Source organism: Gopherus evgoodei, chromosome 7, assembly GCF_007399415.2.
Source record: "Gopherus evgoodei ecotype Sinaloan lineage chromosome 7, rGopEvg1_v1.p, whole genome shotgun sequence".
In the NCBI taxonomy this organism is placed as follows: Eukaryota; Metazoa; Chordata; order Testudines; family Testudinidae; genus Gopherus; species Gopherus evgoodei.
In genome coordinates, this window is record NC_044328.1 from 69,812,454 (window position 1) to 69,831,953 (window position 19,500).

At 47.1% G+C, this 19,500-nt stretch overlaps 1 protein-coding gene across 1 annotated transcript in view; it reads left to right on the plus strand.

The window, feature by feature from the left end:
* The window catches only part of ARHGAP22 (Rho GTPase activating protein 22), a 256,126-nt gene that overhangs the window by 24,778 nt on the left and 211,848 nt on the right, over positions 1-19,500 (plus strand). Inside the window, exons 2-3 of the mRNA XM_030571381.1 lie at positions 6,612-6,811; positions 8,093-8,102. Coding sequence (XP_030427241.1) covers positions 6,612-6,811; positions 8,093-8,102 — 210 coding nt within the window. The remainder of the gene's footprint in view (positions 1-6,611; positions 6,812-8,092; positions 8,103-19,500) is intronic.

Genomic DNA, 19,500 nt, shown 5'->3' on the forward strand with positions numbered 1-19,500 from the left:
AATTAATTGGGGCTACTTAAGGAACTTGCTGTATTTAGAACTTCAGAGCATGTTAAAGTATTTGCTGAGTCAGCCTGAGGACACAGTCTCACCACTTCAGTTACCTTCTCTCTTATGCTCTGGTCGTGACTCCTCTAGACAGGCAAACACAACACCATTAAGAACACTATTGGATTGATTGACGACATATTGGATTGATCATCCAGTCAGAGATTTTAAATACTGCTGCTCCAAAGAAAGGTGACAACTCCCCCTAATCAATTGCGCAGTGATGTCCATGCAGGAAAGTTTTCCTTGCTAACATATATGGCAATCACTTTATTCTCTAAAGCATGAGATGTTATTCCCACTACTTTAGATGTGGAGCCCCAATACGTTGTTAGTGCATTTTAAAATTCTCACCCAAACAGATTTGCTAACTTACAGATGAGGCTGCTAACCACATGGACCATTACACACATTGCTAGTACCCCCTCAAACATCAGGCACCGAGGGCTGCATTTAAAATTCCCCTTGTGTAGACAGAACTAGATTGACAGAAGCATTCTTCTATCAGCCTAGCTACTACTGTTCAGGAAGGTGGTGCTTCTATACTTCTACACCTCTTCTGTCCCTGGAGGTGCATCTACATTACGAGCTTATGCCAGCATAGGTACAGCACCATAGCTATGCCCGTAGAGTCCCTTTAGTGTAGATAGGGTCTAAGGATATTGAAAACAAAGGTAATATGAACAGTTGACACATCCAAGTCACATGCAAATGATGGTTAACAGAACAGTCCTCCCAAGTGCCCAAACACCCTTAACTCTGCCCTGCAGCAAGTCAGTTATTGAACTAATAACAAAAGAGGAGGGTAAAAAAGAGAAGATCAGAGCACTCAGCACAAAATTGAGATGCTGAGAACAAAATTAATCAAGTAGCCAAAGGACATGAGGAGAAAAAAATTCTTGAATTGCCTCTACATCAATGCTAGGAGCCTGCATAACGAACATGAGAAATTTGAATTGCTCATTTATGAGCTTAAATTTGATCCAGTTGGTATTAGTGAAACCTGGTAGGATGATTCCCATGACTGGAATGTTAAAGTTAATGGTTAAAAACCTATTTAGGAAGGATCAAATGGGCAAAGGGGAAGTTCTAGAAGACTGGCACAATACCAACTTTCTTCTAATATTTAAAAAGGGTTAAAGCCCTATTAGTCTGACATCAATCCTGGGCAAGATAATGGAGTGGCTGATATGGGACTCAATTAATAAAGAGTTCAAGGAGGATAATATAATTAATGCCAACTAATCAACGTGGGTCTATGGATGAGATTACAGGGTTGGTTGATAAAGAGACTAGTGTTGATATAATAGACTTGCGTAAGGCATTTGATTTGGTACAGCATATTTTGATTTAAAAAACTAGAACAATATAAAAGTAACATGGCATACTTTAAAATCTGACCTATTGCTAGGTCTCAGCATGTGATTGTAAATGGGGAATCCTCATGGAATGAGTGTGTTTCTAGTGGGGTCCCGCAGGGATCGGTTCTTGATGTTACATTATTTAACATTTTTATTTATGAATTGGAAGAAAAGATAAAATCATCACTGATAAAGTTTGCAGATAACACAAAAATTGGGGGAGTGGTAAAGAGGACAGGTCACTGATACAGAGTGATTGGCATTGCTTGGTAAGCTAGGCTCAGGCGAACAATATGCATTTTATTATGGCTAAATGTATACATCTAGGCACAAAGAATGTTAGCCATATTTACACAATGCGGGATTCTGTCCTGGGAAACAGAGACGCATGAGTCATGGTGGATGATCAGCTGAACATGAGCTCCCAGTGTGATGATGTGGCCAAAGGAGCTAATGTGCTCCTGGGACATAAACAGTGGAATCTCAAGTAGGAGGAGAGCGGTTATTTTACCTCTGAATTTGGCAATGGTGTGACTGCTGCGGGAATGCTGTGTGCAGTTTGGTGTCGATAAATTGGAGAGAGGTCAGAGAAGAGCCACGAGAATGATTAAAGGACTAGAAAACTTTGCCTAATGATAGACTCAAAGAGCTCAATCTATTTAGCTTAACAAAGAGAAGGTGAAGGGGTGACTTGATCCCAGTCTATATGTATCTTCATGGGGAACAAATATTTAATAATGGGCTCTTCAGTCTAGCAGAGAGGTTTAACATGACTCAATGACTGGAAGTTCGAGCTAGACAAATTCAGACTGAAAATAAGGTGTACATTTATAACAGTGTGAGTAACTAACCATTGGAACAACTTACCAAATGTTGTGGTTCTCCATCATTGATAATTTTAAAATCAAGATTGGAAGTTTTTGTAAAAGCTCTGCTCTACGAATTTTGGAAGAAGTTCTCTGGCCTGTGTTAAACAGGAGATCAGACTAGATGATCACACTGGTTCCTTCTGGCCTTGGAATCTATGAAACACAATGGAGGCAACTCATGGTCCAGTGAAAGTCCCCTTGATGCTGTCATAGCTGGCACAAAGAGGACAAAAAGCAGCTGTCAGAAAAAGCTGCTGAGCGTTTAGCGCTTCTGAAAACCAGGGCATTTATTTGGGTACCTAAATATGGATTTAGGAGATTTTCAGGCTAATTATCCTAGGCTTATTGTTTAGGCTAATTGTCCCAGGAAGTACAAAACCTTGGCCTCTTGCTGTTTTAGAAGGCAGCTTTTAATTCTGGGGTGGAAGTGGGGTCTAAGATCAAACAGTTCCCCTGGAGTTTTAAACTGCAAATGTCAGTTTTGTCCTTGACGAAATGTGTGTTCCTGGTAAAGCCAAAGAGCTTAGTCAACCAGCTGAATTCTTCAGAGACCTTTTGCAAAGTCAACATAATTCAATGTGAACTAACTCTTACCGATCGTACATATGTGCAGAGTGATCTGGTGCATCCATTTCAGAAACATTAAAAAAAAAAAGGGAAAAATTTAGTATTTCTTTTGTAACTTATCTTTGTAAATATCCAGCAGAGGGAGGTAGAGGGCACTATGATGGGCAGAGGGCGTGGTAAGAGGATGGGGTAGTTAATGTATACAGAGGAACTAGTGGTGGTTAAGGATTCCTCAAAAGGTTACGTTACATGTTCACCTCCCATCCTTTATGAAGCCTAGAAATCAATATAAATCTGGTGAGATGGACAGCTCATCCTCCTCCAGCTACGTCTGAGGCTGGGATTTTGTGGCTATTTGAAGTGGATTCTGTCTGAAAGGAGCTTTTATCCTTTCTGGATATGTGAAAAGAATAAAAATCAGTGAGGATAGTGGAGCTCACCTTGCAAATTGTTCTGGAAACAATCTCCCATGGTGTTTTCCTGGAAGGGTTTTGCTATGTACTAGACACTTCAAAGGATAATGAGACGACAGGGGCTTCCCCTTGCAAAACTGGGGACTGAGCAGAATGCAAAATGGCCACCTGCTGGGCCACTGTACACGAGATGGGCAGGTTCCTGGGCTAGTGGAAAAGCTCCCCATTGCTACATGAGTGGGGGATGCTGTCAATCACAGAGCTTTCCCTTAAATGATAATGAGGAAACCCCTCAGCTAATGACCCTGTAGGGCGGAGACCCAACAGCAGTTCTGCCATGAAAGCCTGCTAAAAGTGCCTATACTTCAAATGATGAGCTACAGGCAGTGGGCCGGCTACTGGGTGGAGGCAGTGACAGGCTTTACCATGGATAACATGTTCATTAACAGTGCATTACACCGAGGAACTGCAAGAAAAATATAGAGAAGTCCAGGACCTGCTGAGGAGAAGTTCAGAGCCCTTCCTGCCCAGTCGCCCACTAGCCACACAGAAGAAGGTGCTGTGCAGCTTGCAGGGCCATGTACAAAGTGGCCAACAAAATTTTGGCCACCTCCATTTCCTCTTTTCTCTGGAGGTGGCATCCAGACAGTCCAACACCATGTGGCATCATGGTAGAGGCAGCAGCAAGCATCCCAGAGAGCCACATGTGGTTACAGCAGAGGCAGATGCTCTACTACGAACAATTGAGACATGGCAAGAGTAGCCAGCATTGATTCTGTATCATTGTATCACTTAAGCATTGATACAGTCTCAATGCTAAGTGCCTCCCCACTCCGGAGTGACCGTGATCTTCTGAGATCCAGTGCGGTACATCAGTCAAATAAGGCAGAGGGGATGTCAGAAGTCACCTCAGGGCATCTTTGCTCTGTTCTCACAGCCCAGGACACAGTCTGTGGCTGATTAACTGCCACGTTCAGTAGCCAGTAAGATCACACACAGATTTCTCTGCTGAAATTGCCTCTAGTGGTTTCCTGTCAGAGCACCTATGCATCTGGGAACGTGAAGAATGCACAGCTGTCTAGCAGAATGCTTCCTCTCCCGACTGGCCGGCCACCATCTTGTGTGCAGCCAGGCCACCTCTGGAAATTTGTGTGACAGCACAGCTCACCCTCTAGAGGACAAAATTTGTTGGGTACATGGTAACTGAACAGGGAACACCTAAAACTGCATAGCCTCTGGTATTTGCAGTCTTGTAGCTTTGTCAGTCCCAGGATATCAGAGAGTCTAGGTGGGTGAGATAGTATCTTTTATCGGACCAGTTTCTGTTGGTGAGACAAGCTTTTGAGCCACCATGGGCGGTGCATGACTTTTGCCTTTGAGGCTGCTGGGTGCGAGCACCAGAAGCTCCCTAGAATTGGGGGACCACACCTCCTGCTCCACTCTGAGGCCTGCCCTTGCTTGGCCTCTTTCCCTGGAGGCCCCACTCATGCTCCCCCCTTGGTGCCACCCCCGACACCTGCCCCCACTTAGTCTTCTCCTCTGAGGCTCCAGCCCCTCCTGCAAGGCACCCTCCACTCACCACTTGTGTCTCTTTGATAGAGTCCTGAGCAGATACAAAATTTATATTCACGGAGATGCAGGGCACTACTGGGAACCACAGCAGCAAAAGCAGCAGCATGTCGGGCCGACTGTCCCAGAAGCCAGCACCTTGTGCCAGCAGCTCCTTGACTGTGGCTATACTGCCACCAGCCCTGCCCACTGGGACAGGCACCAGCCTCCCTGGAAGCTGTCTCTGGCCACGCTAGTGTGTGCAAGTGGCTCGCACACTCCCAGATAGGAGTTCCTTCCACACAGTGGTCTGCCTCTCCTGTCCAGAAGTGTGCAAGCCACTTGCACACAATAGTGTGACCAGGATAGTTGCTGGTGAGCCTAGTGCATGCCTCAGTGGGCAGGGCTGGGGGTGGTACAGCACCACTGGAGGAGCTGCCAGCGTGGGGCACTGGCTCCGGGAGCAGCGGCCAAATAAGTTGCTTTTGCCGCTGCGGTTCCTGGTAGAGCCTGGCAGCACTGCAGATATCTGCATCCGCGGATATAAATTTTGTATCTGCACAGGACTCTACTCTTCGCCCCCTCCCCAAAGGCCCTTATCATGCCCACCAGGGTGGAGAGATGCAAGCGGCAGGTGGGGGAGGCCTGGAGGGTAGGGGAGGAGTGGGGACAGGAAGAGGGTCACAGGGCGGAGCATAGTCGGGGCCATGGCCCCAGCGCTTTTTCAGCAGCAGCATGTCAAAGGTGGCAGGACAGCCTGTGGAGATGTGCTGCATCCTGTTTGGTATATCTGCCACCCCTGCAAGCCACACAGAGTTCTTCATGTAAGCTTGCCTCTCTCACCAAAAGAAGAAGTGGGCCTGATAAAAATATTACCTCACCCCCCTGGCTGCTGGCAGACTGGAATAGGTTATATACACTGTACGCAGTCTCAATCCTCCATTCAGAAAAAGGCTGCTGCTGAGAAACACAACTGGCTTCTATAGCTGGAAGAGCACCTTGTGGAAATGGGAAGGAATGGACTCAGGTTAGTACTAAGACAGGAAAATGATCTGGGTAGTGAATAATAATTGCTGTTGCTCTGCTCTTCATAAAAACCAGAGAGAGCAGAAATGGAGAAGACCCCTGGGCACCAGATTGCGCTGTGCAGTATATTATGGTATCTGGCAGTCCAGTCTGATTTTAAATGGCCTGAACTATGAGACTCCTACCAGTTCCCGTGGGGGACTGTTCCATTCTGATAGGTCTTCCTATCAGGAAGCTTTTCCTGAGATCCAGCCTAGATTTCTCTTAATTCCACCTTGTTCTAATTTTGTTACCCCTCTGCTTCAAACCCCTCAAAGCACTTTATACACCTTCAGTGACTGAGCCTCCCAACCCCACAGGAGGGGAGCCAGGGCCATCATTCCCCTTTCACCGAGAAGGAAAGTGACCTGCTTCAGTAAGAAATAAAATGACCAGTGGCGCCGACGTAGGAGTGTTAGCTAGTGCCTGGATGGTCCCTAGCATGTGCAATAACACTAGGGTAATAGGGATGTGTCTGAATAGTATCAACTCAGGGATAGCCTCCTGAAAAGCAGGTGTTCCCTCAAGGCAAAGAGAGCTGTGGGGGACAAGCAACCTCGCTAGGAGCATGGAGGGTAACGTAGAGGGGACAGGGCATCAAGGAGGCATCCCTGCCCAGGAAGCCAGGCCCAAGCAGTTGGACAAATGGGCTGAATTTAGAATGTTCTCTTCATACTCAAAATGGCATCTCCTCCTGTGTTTGGCACTTCGGTTTCATGCAGCATGTGTTTGTGTTTCAGCCCGGTCGAAGAGCTTGGTGATGGGCGAGCAGACCGGGCTGCCCTCCAGGCCATCGTCCCCTAGCCTGCAGGATCGAGTGCTGAAGTCTGGCTGGCTGAAGAAGCAGAGGAGCATCATGAAGAACTGGCAGCAACGGTGGTTTGTGCTGCGTGGAGACCAGCTCTTCTACTATAAGGATGAGGAGGAAACCAAGCCACAGGTAAGGCCACTCTGTGATACGGTGCGTTGGCCCTGGCCCCAGAGCTATGGATGTGACCAGTCTTCCATTTTGAGACCTCTCTCTGAGCCATTTTTGGTTACTCCTAGTGCTGGAAAGACTCAACAGTAAGAGAGCTAGCATAGCTAGGAGGCACTACTGGGGTTTCCAAGGGTGGTGACCATGGATCCAGAGCTCCCAGGGAATTCTGGGCAATTCCTCACTAACATTGCCAGAGTGTCGCTGTCCGCATGGCGCAGAATGGGAGGGGAGGCTAGTAAGAAGTGGCTCTGAGGGAAAAACAGATTGGAGTTCCAGCTGGAGAGACTACCCCCCCCACACATGCACACACATGAAGAGATGAGGCCAGGAGGAAAGGAACTAAGCCACAGCAACAGGAGGTAGGAGGACGTACATCCACAGAGGGGGCTGCAGTTGTAAATGGGATGGATGCTGGGGTGGGAGCCAATGGAGGAGACAGGCATAATGGATCTGATCTGGAACATAGGAATGGCCAGAGACAATCAGACCTGAGGCCCTTCTAGTCCAATAGATAATCTGCCCCCCTCCCCCCACCAAATGGATGAGGTTTAATATCTCTTCCAAAATTCTTATGTGTAATGATTATAATGATGGATATGCTGGGTATCCATATATATGTCCAATCGCTTTCTGAGTTTCGCTAAATTCTTGGCCTAAGAACTTCCTGTGGCAGTGATTCTCACAGGCTAATTCCCTGTTGCATGAAAAAGTATTTCCTTTTACTCCTCCAAACTTGGGGCTGTTAGAAATCCAGATCTAAACTGTGCCCCTTAAGCCCCCCTCAGATGTAGAGGCAGTACCACCTTCAGGATGAAGCTCTGGGATGGGATTCCGGAAAACATAGCAGCACCCTCTGCGTGGCTCACCAGCACTGCAAAGAGATGTGGGGGTGAGAGGACTGCTGCAGGTCAGACAGATCTAGTCTAGCACCCTTGGCTTTCTTGCCTTGCCCACTAACTGTTCCAAGACTTTTCAGTATTGCCTGGATATGGAGCAGCCTTCCTAATGTATCACTAAGGTTTTTAAATTTCCCAGGTGAATCTTTAGTTTTCTACTCTGCAGCTTTCCTGACGAGGAAGTCCAATTACATGGAATAGTGTGTTATTATTTATTATGGACTAATCTGAGCCATCGGGTTTCAATAAAAATATGCATTGATCACAGTTCAGAAACCACAGTAAATATCTGTCATCTGAATTGTCTTTAATGAAAGGACGCCCAGCACAAGCTGTAATTGTCAAGGGGTTCCTCTGTTAAACATCTGGATCTGATGGGGCTGTTAAACAGCTGCTGATGTCCCATGAAAGTCTTGATTTAGAGACAATTTACTTACTATTGTCCATATAGTCTGTATTTTTTTTTGCCCTTATTTTTCATTGTTATCAATCCCTACCTCTCTCTCGCTAGATTCTTATATGGTGCCTAGTCTCATAGTGTCTGAGTATCTTCCAAGATTAAAAAGTGAATACGAAGACAGATATTCTCTCTCTTCCCATAAGTCAGCCTGGGCTGCATTTATCCACTTTGTTCACTTCTTGTAGGAACATAGGTCAAAGAAGCGGGGTTTGTGCTGTGCTCTGAAATGGCTAATGTTCATCTCTCTAGGTTGTGTAGGTACTTATCAGGCCCTGGTACTACATAATTGCAGTGTGTCATACACAATAATATTTTTATCCTCACTCTATGAGGCAGGGGTATTAGCCCCATTATATAGCTGGGGAACTGAGGCCCAGAGAAATTAAGTGACTTGACTACAGTCACACAGGGAGACTGTAGCAGAGCAGGAAATTGAGCCTAGGTCTCCAAGTCCCAGATTAGTGCACTCACCACTACACCACCCTTCCTGTCAACACTCAGCTTCCTCTCTTCTGGGAGTGAGTTCCAGATTCCGGAGCTGGTCACTAAGAAAGCTTTGTGTCCTTTGCTCTTGGGGCTGACAGTTCTAAAGGACTGCAGCTTTCCTGGGCAGCTGCAATCATGCAGAGTGAGACTGTCTCCCCTTTAGGTAACCTAGCACAGACACATGGAGAACTTTGAAGGTGAGGCACGAAACCTGGACTATGTCCCAGCAGTAATATTTTGCATGAGAACAGGCTCTCTAGCAGTTCACTGGTTCCTGTTGTTTATTCCATGCCTGGAATTCTAGAGCCATGGAAGTTGGGCTCTAAGGAACAATATCTATAGCAGGAAATCTCTCTCCTACTGGGGCAGGCCCCTTTGGGGTCACCATCCCTCCCACAGACACAAAACAGACTAGTGCCTTTCACCCCATGAGACTCTCACACTCAACACTCTAGTGTCTATCAGCTGTTGTCTGCAGACTGGCTGATGAAAAGCCATGATAGATGAAGATCATGCTGTCAAAGGGCCTTAAGCCCACACGGATATGCCGTCGTGTAAAGAGCTATGAACAACCCATTTATGCTTCAGTTCTTTACGCCTCAATTGTGCTGTTCCCTGCAAAACACAGGCCAGAATCATTTACTCTTTCACAGATTTGTGTGTGTGAATCCTTGTATTTGTTACTTGGAGGTCTCCATCCTAGTACTGACCAAGTATGACTAGGCTTAGTTTGTGGTCACAGTTCAAGATGGCTTTTGACTTCTCCCAGTCCAGCTCTTCATTGTTGAGAGCTCAGAGTTTCAGGTTCTTGCTAACAGTGTTATGATCTTAACTAGTTGAGGCATGGCTCAGTTGGTGTCCATGGACAGAGAGCACACCACGGGCAGCAATAACCTTGCAATAATTGTTCAGGCTTGACTCCATGTATCTGGGATGGATTATACAGATTCCAGATACCTTAAGGGGACAAGATGTGCTGGGACTCTACACTGCGTTGTCTTAAAAAGTTCTTCTTGTTTCTGTTTTTGGGTGCCACTTGAGTTCTTCTGGAAGGCAATGTGTCTTGTGATTAAAGAAGGGTGCTTGTAGTCATGACTCCTGGGTTCCTGGCTCTGGTGCTGCATCACTGTATGATCACAGCCAAGTCACTTAGGCCCAGATTTGTAAAGATATTTAGGCATTGCTCGACTCAGTGTTGCAACCCCTCACTAAGTTTGTTGTTTAAATACTTCTACAAACCTAGCCCTGGGGCTCCTATGTCATCTTAGGAGTTGCAAAAATACCTTTCAAATCTAGACCTTACCCTTTCTGTGCATCAGCTATCCCTATTTTACAGATGAGGGAATTAATAATTGTCCACCTCAGAGACAGCAATAACACACTTTAGAGTAAAAACAACGAGGAGTCCTTGTGGCATCTTAGAGATTAACAAATTTATTTGAGCATAAGCTTTCGTGGGCTATGCCCAAATAAATTTGTTAGTCTCTAAGGTGCTACAAAGACTCTTCATTGTTTTTGCTGATACAGACTAACATGGCTACTCCACTGAAACATTTTACAGTATTTTGCAATCCTGGATGACTGAGGCCACGTCTACGCTAGTGAGCTTACAGTGCTGTAAAATCGCTCATGTAGCCTCTCTAAGCTGGCGGGAGAGAGCTCTCCCATCGACATAATAAAACCATCTCCACAAGTGGCGGTAGCTATGTCAGCGGCAGAAGGACTCGCACCGACATTGTGCTTCTGTTGATATAACTTTTGTCGCTCGTGTGTTATGTCGCAGCTGGAGCCTGGAGTGGGAGCTGAGAGTACAGGCCAGAAGCCAAGGCCAGGGGCTGAGGCCTGCAGCAGGACTGTGACTGGGGGCAGTGTCAGAGCAGCACTGGGAGCAAAGCGGGAATGGGTGGCTGTCATAAACAGATAGCTAAGGGTTAATGTCTCTTTCACCTGAAGCACCTGACCAGAGGACCAATCAGGAAACAGGATTTTTTCAGCTCTGGAGGGAGGGTTTTTTGTGTGTGAGGTTTTTTTTTGTTCTGGTCTGTCTGCCTGCTTTTCTCTCAGCTTTGAGAAGTGATTTCTGTTTTCTAATCTTCTGTTTCCAAGTGTAAGGACAAAGAGATCAAATAGTGAGTTATGTGGTTTCTTTTCTTTGGTATTTACATGTCTATAGTTTCTGGAGTGCTTTGATTTGTATTCTTTTTGAATAAGGCTGTTTATTCAATATTCTTTTAAGCAATTGACCCTGTATGTCACCTTAATACAGAGAGACCATTTGTATGTATTTTTCTTTCTTTTTTATATAAAGCTTTCTTTTTGAGACCTGTTGGAGTTTTTCTTTACTGGGAAACTTCAGGAAAATTGAGTCTGTACTCACCAGGGAATTGGTGGGAGGAAGAAGTCAGAGGGAGATCTGTGTGTGTTAGATTTATTCGCCTGACTTTGCATACCCTCTGGGTGAGGGGGGAAAGAGAGATTAACTCTCGGTAATTCTGTTCTCCAGGACTGGAAAACAGGGAAGGGGGAGTCCCTCTGTTTAGATTCACAGAGCTTGTGTCTGTGTATCTCTCCAGGAGCACCTGGAGGCGGGAAGGGAAAAAGGATTATTTCCCTTTGTTGTGAGACTCAAGGGATTTGGGTCTTGGGGTCCCCAGGGAAGGTTTTTCAGGGGGACCAGAGTGCCCCAAAACACTCTAATTTTTTGGGTGGTGGCAGCCGTACCAGGTCCAAGCTGGTAACTAAGCTTGGAGGTTTTCATGCTAACCCCCATATTTTGGACGCTAAGGTCCAAATCTGGGACTAAGGTTTGACAGAGCAAAGCGGGAATGGGTGGCGCTCCCTTCCTGCCCCATTGTGGGGGCTGGCCTGGGATCTGCCACACTGGCCCATGCCCTAACTGTGCCCCCCTGGACATCCCTCTGTGCCCCCCTACAGGAGCGCACATTGCAGTTTGCAGACCACTGTCCTAGGGATTGGGAGACTTCATTTGTTTGGAAAGCACTTTGAGATCATGGTGTGAAAGGTGCTAGAGAAGTTCCAAGTCCTGCTAAGGACAGTTCTGGCACCCAAGTAAGATTTAGGAGCATCAGCATCTCAGACTGATTTCTTTCTGTAGTGTCGGTCCTAGCCAAGTGGTGTGTCAGTAAATGATGTGTTTTTCCTTCTCTGCAAGCATCCATTGCTCCTACAAAGTAAAGGCATAAAGCAAGCTTGCAGTGCTAGTGATTAACAGAGAAGGGAGCCTCGCCAAACAATCCAAGTTAATTGGGGAGTTCTCCTAAAAGGAATGTTGGGGGAGTGAAAGGGAGTCGTGAGGTGGCTCATGGGAGTGTGCATGTGTTAGGGGAGATGGCCAGAGGCAAGGAAGAAAGGACATCAGGGGAGAGGATGATGAGAGAAGAATGTTAAGGAACTTAAGCAGAAGAGAACCAGCTGGTGGTTATTTGGGGGAGTGAGAGAGAATGACTTAATAAAGCTAACTGAAGCAGGTCTACTTAGTTAATCAGGAAAGTGAAGATCAGATAGTTGAGTTCCTTTGTCGGACAACAGATGTGTGCCAGAGACAGCTTTCCAAGATACTCTCGTACTACAAACTAGTGCTTAGGAAGTTCTAATTTGATATTTGCTGAACAGCTCTGGGGCTAGACTTGCCAGGGATACATAGTAGTAGATAATTAGTCACTGTGCAGATTTCCAAAAGACATATTGGGAATATGCTCAACTTGAAAATTGCATCCTGATGGAAAACTGTGGTGACTATTTGTGTGGTGGACAATATGTACTCAGAATAGTTTTCTTTTCAAATCTCTCTTGTTGTTACAATATCTGTACTGCTGTGCATTGCTGGCTAAGCACCTTTTACTGATTGTGATAGTGTGTAGCAGGCTCTTTCAGGCCTTCTGGTCCTGCCACACCTTGCCCTGGGAAAAGGACCAGTGAAGGTGGGGCCTCCAGGCCTGCCTACAAAGGGAAGCAGCCTATCAGAGCGCAGCAGGTTCCCTTTAAAGGCACTGTAGGGCCTGAGTAGGTCAATTGCTGGCTGGGACCAGATGAGTGAGGAAGGACTGAAGGGCTATGAGACTCTCCAGGCGAGGAGGCCTAGAAGAGACTCTGCTTAAGCAGGGAGCAGACACAGAACCCTGCAGGATGGGTGAAGAGGAAGGGGCTAGGTGGGAAGCGGCCCAGGGTATAACAGCAGCAATGGAGTTAAAGGAAGCAGCAGGGGCGTGCTATTTGTAGGATTCCTGGGTTGGGACCCAGAGTTGAAGGCAGGCCTGGGTCCCCCCCACCAGCCACTAGGGAAGTGGCTTAAGCCCCAAGGAGGGGATAAGACACTACCTTAAAAACCCAAGAAGGGGCTTGGAGTTTAAACAATTGGTTACCCTGGAGGGGGTTTGTTCGTTCACATGTTGACTGTGTGTGACTTGGCCAGAGGGCTGAGCCACTGAAGAGCTGTCTGATAAGGGCAACAGCCAACAGGGGGCGCCAGCAGAGCAAAGAGTTCAGGTTCATAGCTGGCCAACAGGAAGTGCTCACGTGAGGGGAGTGCACTCTGTCACACTGATGCTTCCTGGCAGGAAGTGTAGTCTGACATAGTCTGAGACACAGGAAATGCAGCTCCGCTCACATCTAGGTCAGAGGTCCCCAAACTGTGGGACATGCCCCCCTGGGGTGTGTGTGGAGGAACATGTAGGGGCTGGTCCAGGCCCTGCTCCCAAAGGGGATGGGGTGGGAGTGCCATCCAGCCCCGCTCTGCCATCAGATCCACTCTCGGCCCTAGCTGTGGCTCCGTTCCTGGCCTCAGCCTCGTGCCTCCCCCCCACCCCACTCCCGGGTGCCATGGCCCCGCTCCCGGCCCTGGTTCCCCAGGGTAGGGGGTATGGACAGGGGTAAAGGGGAGCACAGCCATGAAAAGTTTGGGGAACACTATTCTAGATCATTGGTGCAGGTCCGCCCTTGATGACAAGCTTTGTAGAGAGCCATTTCACTATCAACATTATTCAGTGACCATTATTGAAAGATTTGAGTGGTTTTCAACCCAGTTTCCAGGGAACAAGTATCCACATCAAAGTCAACAGTTGCTGCAGGCACTAAGGCCTGAATGCACAAAAGGAGTTAGGTGGTGCGACAGTGAGTGTCTAGTAAATCCTTGTGAATTGCTCTCGGGGTTAGGCAGGAGATAGGAATTGGGTTGCCTAGAGGGAGGCAGCAATGCGCAGGCCCAGAGGCAGAAATATAGACACCTGGAAAACTTTTACTGCAAAAACTTAGCTACTAAGTGAGTTTAGCTGCCTACAGGGTTTTATGCATTGCAGTGTTTAGGGGCTTAGGCACCAAAAACAGGGACTTTGGTGCCCAGCTCCTGTGCACTCAGGACTAATGGGCAGTCTGCAAAGTTGACATGGAGACCAAGCTATCTTCTCAGCCCTAGCTGGGATCCTTCCAGAAGAGTGTTGTGACATGTTGTTATGGGGCAGGGTGGAATAGCTTCTGGATGTGAATGAATGCAGACCTTCAGTCCCAGCAATTGTCAGGCTGGACTCTCCACTACATTTACCGATTTTGTTTAATGTACTACTGCTAATTGATCTCTTCCATTTGTTTGATTCTGAATGGATAGAGAAGGCTGTGTAGTTCTATATTACAGGCTGGTGTGAAGCCTACAACTGTGACATAATTTCATGTTTAAATTCTCTGATAAATTATTGGACAAGTGTACCTATCTCGATAATGGCACTTTGGCTAAATGCTTCCTTGGCTGCTGTGATGTATCACGCAGCATATTTCACATTTTCTATATATTATCCAGATGCCATAAAACTAAAGTCACTGAATAGAAGGCAGAAGATAATTGAACAAGTCAGCCATTATGTTTCTGAACTGCTGGGTGGGGGGTAGGGACAGGAGTAAAGGGGGGGCACGACCATGATAAGTTTGGGGAACACTGTTCTAAATCATTGGCACAGGTCCACCCTTGATGAGAAGCTTTGAAGATATGGACTGAGACCTTGAACTTGACTCTCTGTTCTTTGAGAAGCCAGTGAGAGAGCAGAGGACAGGTGTGATGTGCTTGCAAGTAGTCTGTATTGCTGAGGAGAGACACTGCAGTGTTCTGTACTAGAGTTCACAATGTCAAATGAGACTTGCATTCAATTCAGAGAACAAGGTTCTTGATCATCATCATAGCTTGTTGCTCCAACACTGCAGCCAAGGCCTTGTGTTATCAGGTATCTCAAATAGTTCCTTGAGGGTACAGGATATTGACAGTGGGTACTGCGTGAGGAGGTGTTTGCCTTGGCTGTCCACATTCACATTTGGGATTATTTCTCATCTTCCTCCTGATCATATTGTCCCCAGTCTTTGCCACTCCAGCTCTCACTCATTTAGCATATACCAGTAGTTTTGTTTAAGGTTCATGCCCGGGGACAGTTGTTCTGAAGGAGCCAAGTTCTCTAGAATCACTGGCATTTCTTGCCATTTTGTTACTCTTGCTTTTCACAGTTGTATGTTGGGGGTAAGGGATTTTCAGAGGCAAAGCTCTTTCTGGACTTCAGCTGACTCGGTGGTGGAATGTGTCAATGCAGTGGGTGTCTTAGATCATACACCTGCATAATAATGACTGTACTGGGTCAGACCAATGGTCCAGCTAGCACAGTAACCTGTCTTCCGACAGTGGCCAATGCCAGGTGCTTCAGAGGGAATTAACAGATCAGGCAATCAGAATTATCCATCCCATTATCCGCTCCCAGCTTCTGCCAGTCAGAGGCTAGCAGGACAGAGTATGGGGTTGCATCCATGACCATATTGGCTAACAGTTGTTAATGGACCTATCCTCCATGAACTAATTTAATTCTTTTTCGAACCTCATTATAGTTTTGGCCTTCATAACATCCCCTGGCAATGAGTTCCATAGGTTGACTGTGCATTGTATGAAGAAGTAGTTCCTTTTGTTTTAAACCTGCTGCCTTTAATTTCACTGGTTCTGGTGTTATGTGAAAGAGTAAATAATACTTCTTTCTTCACTTTCTCCATGCCATTCATGATTTTATAGGCATCTATCATAATCCCTCTCTTAGTCATTTCTTTTTCAGACTGAAAAGTGTCAGTCTTCTTAATTACTCCTCATATGGAAGTTCTTCCATACCCTTAGACATTTTTTTGCCCTTCGCTGTACCTTTTCCAATTCAAATATATCTTTTTTTGAGCTAGAGCGACCAGAACTGCATGCAGCATTCAAGGTGGGAGCATATCATGGATTTATATAGATGCATCATGGTATTTTTCTCTCTTATTATCTAGCCCTTTCCTAATAGTTCCTAACATTCTGTTAGAGTTTTTTTGTTTTTTGACTGCTGCTGAACACTGAGCAGATGTTTTCAGGAACTATCCACAATGACTCCAAGATCTCTTTCCTGAGTGGTAACAGCTGATTTAGACCTCACCATTTTGTATGTATAGTTGGCATTATGTTTTCCAATGTGCCTTACTTCGCATTTATCAGCATTGAATTTCATCTACTATTTTGTTGCCCGGTCACTCTTTGTCTCTCATTTCTGCTGAAAGCATGTGGCATTGCTGATAGTGATGCGATCCTTGCCAGGCAGTATAGCAACAGTGTGAAGGGCAGGTTCAAGGTCCCTGTGATGATCCTACAGGACTGAGTGAATTCAGAATCAATTTTGTGTGCATGGCTTGAATGTGACCATACTGAGACACAGTACTCTGCAGTCGAGTAGCACAAGACAACACTGGTTGCTTGAAGTGCTTTGGGGTCAGCTTCTGGTTTTGTATTGCCCAGTTACTGGAGTACACAGTACCTGGAGTTCACTTTTTTTTTTCCAGCCTCTTGATATGCTCTTTGTATGTCATTGTTCAGTCGTTATACTCAAGGATTGTACCATCTCATGATGGCCTGATGTTTCAGGTGGAATGCACACACTTGTGTTTTGCTGGGATTGGCATTCAGGGATCATGTGCGATAGTATTCTCCAAGTACGTGCTAAGCTAGTTAGGATGAGCTCAAGGTCCTCAGAACTTTCCAGCTGGATGGCAATACAAAGATCATCTGCATAAATGAATCTTCACAGTAATTCTGGTTGGTCATTTGTGTAGACATTAAATAGCAAAGGTACTAGCACTGAGCTTTTAGGCAATCCATTCTGCTGAGTTCACCATCACTTACTCTGACCATTCACCTCAACCAAAAAAGTCAGTTCTTGAGCAGTGAGGAGATGACCTGGATTATTTTACTGTTACTCAAAATTCTTGCCAATTTCAGGAAAAGTGCATGATGGTTTCCAGTGTCATAAGCAGCCAACAGATCAACAAACACATCCCTTTTGTAGCATGGCGATGACTCACTGGCATGGTGCCTCCTGATGGTTGTCCTGGAAATTAGTTCTCCAGCTCTATAGTACCCTCTGTTGGCTGATGTCCCACGTGTGTCCCTCTCAGACTCCGATGCCCCTTTACCTTGCATGCTGCCCCATGGCAGTACCCTCACTCTCTTGATCTTCCCACCCAGGGGAATCCCCTACCCTCTATCCCAACCAGAGCCGGCTCTAGCAATTTCGCCGCCCCAAGCACGGTGGCACACCAGGGGGGGCGCTCTGCTGCTCGCCGGTCCCGCGGCTCCGGTGGACCTCCAGCAGGCATTTCTGCGGACGGTCAGCTAGTCCTGCAGCTCCAGTGGAGCTGCCACAGGTGTGTCTGCGGGAGGTCCACCGGAGCCGCGGGACCAGCGGACCGTCCACTGCCACGCCTGCAGCAGGTCCACCGGAGCCGCCTGCCGCCCTCCCAGCAACCGGCAGAGCGCCTCCCGCGGCGTGCCGCCCCAAGCACGCGCTTGGCGCGCTGTGGCCTGGAGACAGCCCTGATCCCAACCTTGCCTCAGTGGCTACTGCCAGTCACCATCTAGCCCCCGTTCACTGGGGCAGACTGCAGTCTATCAACCACTCATCATTGGCATGGGGGGTTTGGACCTGCTGCTTTTGCCTACACTGGGCTGCACCTCTGCAACCCCAGTACTCTTCCCGGCCTTTACCAAGGCCTACAGCCTGAGGTTTTTCCAGCCTGGAGCTCCCCAGCTTCTCTGGCCTTTCCCCAGTCCTGCTCCACTCTAGGTACCCTGCTGAGCTCCCAAGCAGCCAGGCCCATCTCTCTCCACAACTAGAGAGAGACTGCCTGAGCTGCTAGCTCACAGCCTTTTATAGGGCCAGCTGTAGTCTGATTGAGGCGTGGCCCCAGCTATGGCTGTTTCCCCAATCAGCCTCGTATTCTGGCTCTAGGGTGACCAGATGTCCCGATTTTGGGGTCTTTTTCTTATATAGGCTCCTATTGCTCTCCCCCCAACCCCATCCTGATTTTTTCACACTTGCTGTCTGGTCACCCTATCTGGATCCCTGGGGCAGCCCTTTCCCAGAGCTGTTTTAACCCCTTCAGGGCTGGAGCGGATGACCACCTTGCTACACCTTGTAATTTTTACAGGTTTCAAAACCATCTTCAATGTATTGAATTAGGTTTGCAACTTGGCCACAGCCTGAACATCGTGGGAGGGACCAGCTTGGTCATCTGTCAGGTGCCCTTCTCATACAGCTTGTGGACTGAGCCTCCTGCTATTGTCCGAGAGTTTCACAGAGAGCAGAGCAGCACTATGATGTGTTCACAACAGCTTACATTGCTGGGTAGATGCTCTCTTGGATTTTGTACAGTGTAGAGCCCTCTGTCACTGCTGAACAAATACTCCTGTTTTCAGTAGGCTGTGATGTCCATTACCGTTCACCCACTGACACGCCGGCATTAATTAGACCATGTGTGGGCTTGCATGGAGGTAGCACGATCAGTCCATGACTACTGCAGTATAAGTAATTATAATACAGCAGCGTGCACAGTTTGGCCTTTAGCTTGCTGCATTACGGTGGGTTGCAGCGTGCAGGCAGCTCCAGTGGCACGATACTCTGCGGGCTGGGCTGGCTGAATTATCCATTATCCCAGGCTGGGGCCCATCCTACTCTGGCCCTTATTAGCCAAAACAAATGTGTGGCAGGCTCCAGGGGACTGGGCAAGGGAGCATGCAGCTGTTCTCTCTTTTCTTGCAGTCTGCACACAGCACCCAGACTCATAATATTGCTGCTGTTGGCTGGCTGGGTGTGGGCAGAGCCAGAGTCTGCTGGGGAATGTTGCCATTAACCTGCTCTCCTCTCCCCTTAGCATGCTTCAGGCTTCATGCTGTGCTGCAGTCCCCATGGCAGGCTGGAGCTGTCTCTGGTGGTAGCACCAACCTGTGGATCCACAGTGCTGTGCTTGGGGCCCAGTGCTGCAAAACCTGCCTTAATCCACCTCAGGACTGCCAGGCAGGATCCAGACCAATAATTCATTTCATCCAGACTCTAAAAATAGCCAATGCCAGCTGCTTGAGAGGCAAGTGTAAAAATCCCCAGATGGAAAGATTTCTGAGTAACCTGCCCTCAGGGGCAATTTCTTCCTAGCCCCCATCAGCAAGTGGCTGGCTAATGAAGCATGAGGCTTTATTGCCTCTGTACAATTTTATTTTCACTGGTTCATATTCTTGTTGTTCCTATAAATGTATAATATGGGCTGCATCAGGAAAGAACTTGAACTTCACACTGCGAAAGCATTGTCAGTATTCGGGCATTTCCTCAAGCATCCTGATAAGCAGAGAGATGAAGCTGAGCATATATAATGCTTCAGTTATCAGTATCCTGACCTATGGGTCTTCAACATGGCCCTCAAAACTGACAAGAAGTTGGACATCATCCAGATGAAGCATCTGCGAATGATCAGAAACA